Source organism: Telmatherina bonti (assembly GCF_933228915.1).
Source record: "Telmatherina bonti genome assembly, chromosome: 14".
NCBI lineage: Eukaryota > Metazoa > Chordata > Actinopteri > Atheriniformes > Telmatherinidae > Telmatherina > Telmatherina bonti.
Genome location: NC_136612.1, coordinates 24,352,636 through 24,356,338, shown reverse-complemented (window position 1 = coordinate 24,356,338; position 3,703 = coordinate 24,352,636). Strand labels below are relative to the sequence as shown.

Below are 3,703 nucleotides of genomic sequence, written 5' to 3'. Positions count from 1 at the left end.
TTTTTTGCAGGTATTTAATAAGGGTGTCACATAATTACATATTGCCCAGCTGTGAATGAAAATTCATTGGTGTTTTATACCAAAGTGCCACCAAGTGGTGAAATAGGAGTACTACAGGAGTATGTTGGTAATTGTAGTAAACTGTTTATATAGTCATTTGCAAGAATTGTTTAAGTCACTCAGGGAATTCAAAAAAGTCATTAATAGTGAGCAGACAGTTTCAAATGGTTTATTAATAATACTGACAAAAAATAAGCTGAATTTGTACAAAGAAAATGAATTAAAAATACATGACATACTTGCAACACAAATTGGGATACACTTTTCAAGAATAGCAGGTTTTTTTATTGTTTTTTTTGTCTTTTTTCTTTTCAAAAAGCACCATTTTTAACGTTACAAAATGCAAAACATTGTTTTATTTGGACTATCAAATACAATGATAACTCAGCAAAACTTCATGGATTTATTAACACTTGTTAATGGGTTTTTTTTTTTTTCAGATACTTTTTGTTTCCTTCAAACACACATATACTAAGTAAGGCACATCATTTAAAGCATTTAACACACAAAAATAAGTCAAAAAATTTGAAGCGACATCTCTTTGGTACAGCTGCATGATTTGTGAGAGACACACTCTATCACATAAATGAGCATGACAATGTTAACTTGACAACACTATGTACACAATGTATGTAAAAAATGTTATAAATATGTCTAAAAACCACAGACACTATGTACATCTTTGTACTGACTCAAAGCAAGATTGCTTGTCTTATTACACATGATGGATCTGTTTGATGTTGGGAAGTCACCAAAACGTTTCTTACACATTAAGAAAACAATGTCACCACTTGATAAATGTATAAAACGGTGTTACGAAAATGAGTTTTTGTTGAAATTCACAAAACAAAGAGGTGTGATGCTTTCAGCACGTAAGTGTAAAAATGGATATTCAAATACAGTATTGTTGGGATGTCAGTCTATGGTCTGTGGGCAGTAGGCACAGTGCGATGTTATGGTTAGGGGTATCTTTACTACCCCTCTTCTTGTCTCCTCTGCTCCTGCTCTCATTCTTTCTTCCTCAGGACAATATAAATGAGCCCACTAATGAGACAGAGAGGGAAAGCCACCCAGGCCAGTATGTAGGCATAGCCAAATTGTGTACTGGATACATCATCCGGGCTCATAACGGTGTAGATGATTGCTCCACACATCACAAACACACCTAACAAGCACAAGAAGAAAGACAAGGACGAGATTAACAGACGATCCAACAGCCTGTCTTTTCAAAGGGTGTGGCCCCAACAGTGATGAAGTCATACTCACTCGCCAAGATCTGGAAGATGGCAGTGAAGAAGAAGCGTCCGCCCTTCACTAGCTTGAACAGCTGATACAAAAAGGCAATGAGGGAGCAGAAGCAGAAGAGCAAGGACAGGATCATGAGGGCTTGCACTGCTTGGAGCCAGTCTAGAAGGCAAGCACAAAAGATGGGATATACACACATTCATTGCACAAGTGAAAGTAAAACCCATCTTGTGTAGAATGCAGACACACCTTCACTGCTGGCTGGCTTACAGTGGTAGCCTCCATTAGTTGTCATGCAGTTGTACCATAGATCTGTGCTCTTACCCCCACCTACAGACCAGGCCTTGAAAACACAACAACACACAGTCATTTAAATACACTTCAGGATCCAAAATATAAAAGAGAGCTGCTACAGCACTATCCAAAGACTAAATAATGCCTGATTATTACTTTTAAAAAATGAGCTGGAAAGCAAAGGTATTCATCACATCCCTTTCTCCAAATTAAATTTTTAAGAGAGCTGACTAAAAGTGGCACTTACACTGGCTGCTGTTGACACAATGAGAAGAATGAGGATGATTAAGTGCAAAATAAGCACTCCCAGCAGGATCAGCAGCATTTTTCAAGTAGATCTAGGGAGACAAGTGAAGAGGAAGAGGTGAGCTCAAACGAATTTACCGCCTTGGCAAAGACAGCATGATAGCACTAACACAGAATCGATTCAACATAACGCCAGATGGCGCTATTTCCTCACGTCTGCGCCAACCGCAATGTTTACCTCAATACGCAAGTGTCCTCTTACGTTCAAACATGCAAAGAAAGAAGCAAGATCTTAATTTGTTCCTTATGGAGCGCAAAGCTTAAAACCAGGCTGTGAAAACACACCAAAGTTCACTTTCAGATTAACTCATGCGACCAACTTTGGGGATGATTTAATATCCGGTTTAAATTAGTCTTTTTTAAAGTTTCGCCCTGTCTACGGACTGGATTAAATTAGAAAAAAACTCTGTGCATTTAAGTTTGTAGTTAAGAAAGAAGGCATAAAGTTTGATTTGTCGCCATTGCGTGCTCCTGGAATACAAAACTCGACTCATCTGCGTGGAAAAACATTCCAGCAAAGTGCCGCCATGCGCGACCCTCAGCAGTCACTGGTAAGTGCTTTTAAGCGCGAGGATATCAAAGTGTGAACGAGCCAAGCAGGTATTTAACCGCAGCTTCTCACACATACTGAGCATCTATTAGACGTTTCTGCGTAAAAGTAAATCCAAACCCGACTTAAAGTCCAGTGGAAAGTCCTGTTGTTTGAGTGGAAAAAGTGAATGAAACAATACAATTCACCTACGAAAAAAAAAAAAAAAAAAGAAATAAGGGGCAAAAGTTCAAATAAATAAGTCCAACTTACAAAAAGGCAAAGCAAAATGATTCTGTGGAAAGCGCGAGCTTGGGTGAAGAGGTGGAAAAGAATCACGGCGCTTCTGCTGCTCTCGACTCAGCCTCTGTAGCTACTATTCCAGATGTGGTTTACACACCCCAGTCAGTCTCTTTCTCCGCCTGAGAACACCGCCCTGCAGGCCCCGCACGTCACCAGAGGCCTGCTCCATTCTTTCCCCCTCCACCCCCTTTCTTCCCGTGGTATCCTATGGCCTGGATTGTGTCCCATGGCATTACTGTGCAAAAGCAATGCTTTTTTTTTTTGTCTGGATGGCTGTGTTTTTTCTTACTCCTATAGCAGATAAGATCCTGCATCACAAAGTGCTCAATGCTGACTCAAAACATAAAAACATACCAAATAAATGTCACACCTGTAACATTGTTTAAAGTTTAGTTTAGAGGTCATCCAGGATGACTTTACTCCTATTAACTCATCATTAAAAAGGCTGGGCAGACCTGCTGACCCCCCAATATCTGACTGAGCTCAAATGTGTACATAGCAATTAATGTGTGCGTGCGTGTGTGTGTAAGTGTGTGTGTTCGCCTGCGAACAAGCCAGCCCTCTAGAGGCCTTGGTATGCCCAGAATGCCTGTGTGTGTGTGTGTGTGTGTGTATGTGTGTGTGTGTGTGTGTGTGTGTGAGGTAGGCCCCCTATTTACTCCTGTGTCTGTGGAGAAAAGTGAGTGCTCGTCCAGCTCCAAAGGACATTAACACTGTGCAATGTTTCAGTCATGCTAAACTGAGGGAATGGCTTGGCTCTCCATGCAAACAAGATTTAAGGATAAGTGGACAAATGCTGCCGGCTCTGCGTCCCTGATTATGAAGTGGTTTCAGACCATTTCCTCTCAAGTGACGAAGCTGCAAGCTAAAGCAGAAGGAAAAATGACAACAGTCGTAAAAGAACAAGCACACGTTGCTTTGTTTTGAAACCAGCTCCAGTGTAAACATGATTGTGATCAGCTGCTG

General features: G+C 40.6%; 1 protein-coding gene across 1 annotated transcript; it reads right to left on the bottom strand.

The window, feature by feature from the left end:
* Positions 1-204: 204 nt before the first annotated feature.
* On the bottom strand, positions 205-2,820 carry pmp22a (peripheral myelin protein 22a). The gene is made up of 5 exons (XM_079253252.1): positions 2,708-2,820; positions 1,847-1,937; positions 1,555-1,648; positions 1,327-1,467; positions 205-1,225 (listed from the first exon to the last, which is right to left on the bottom strand). The coding sequence occupies exons 2-5, from the start codon at positions 1,922-1,924 to the stop codon at positions 1,068-1,070; spliced, it is 471 nt and encodes a 156-aa protein (XP_079109378.1). The 5' UTR covers positions 1,925-1,937; positions 2,708-2,820; the 3' UTR covers positions 205-1,067.
* Between the last annotated feature and the right edge of the window lie 883 nt (positions 2,821-3,703).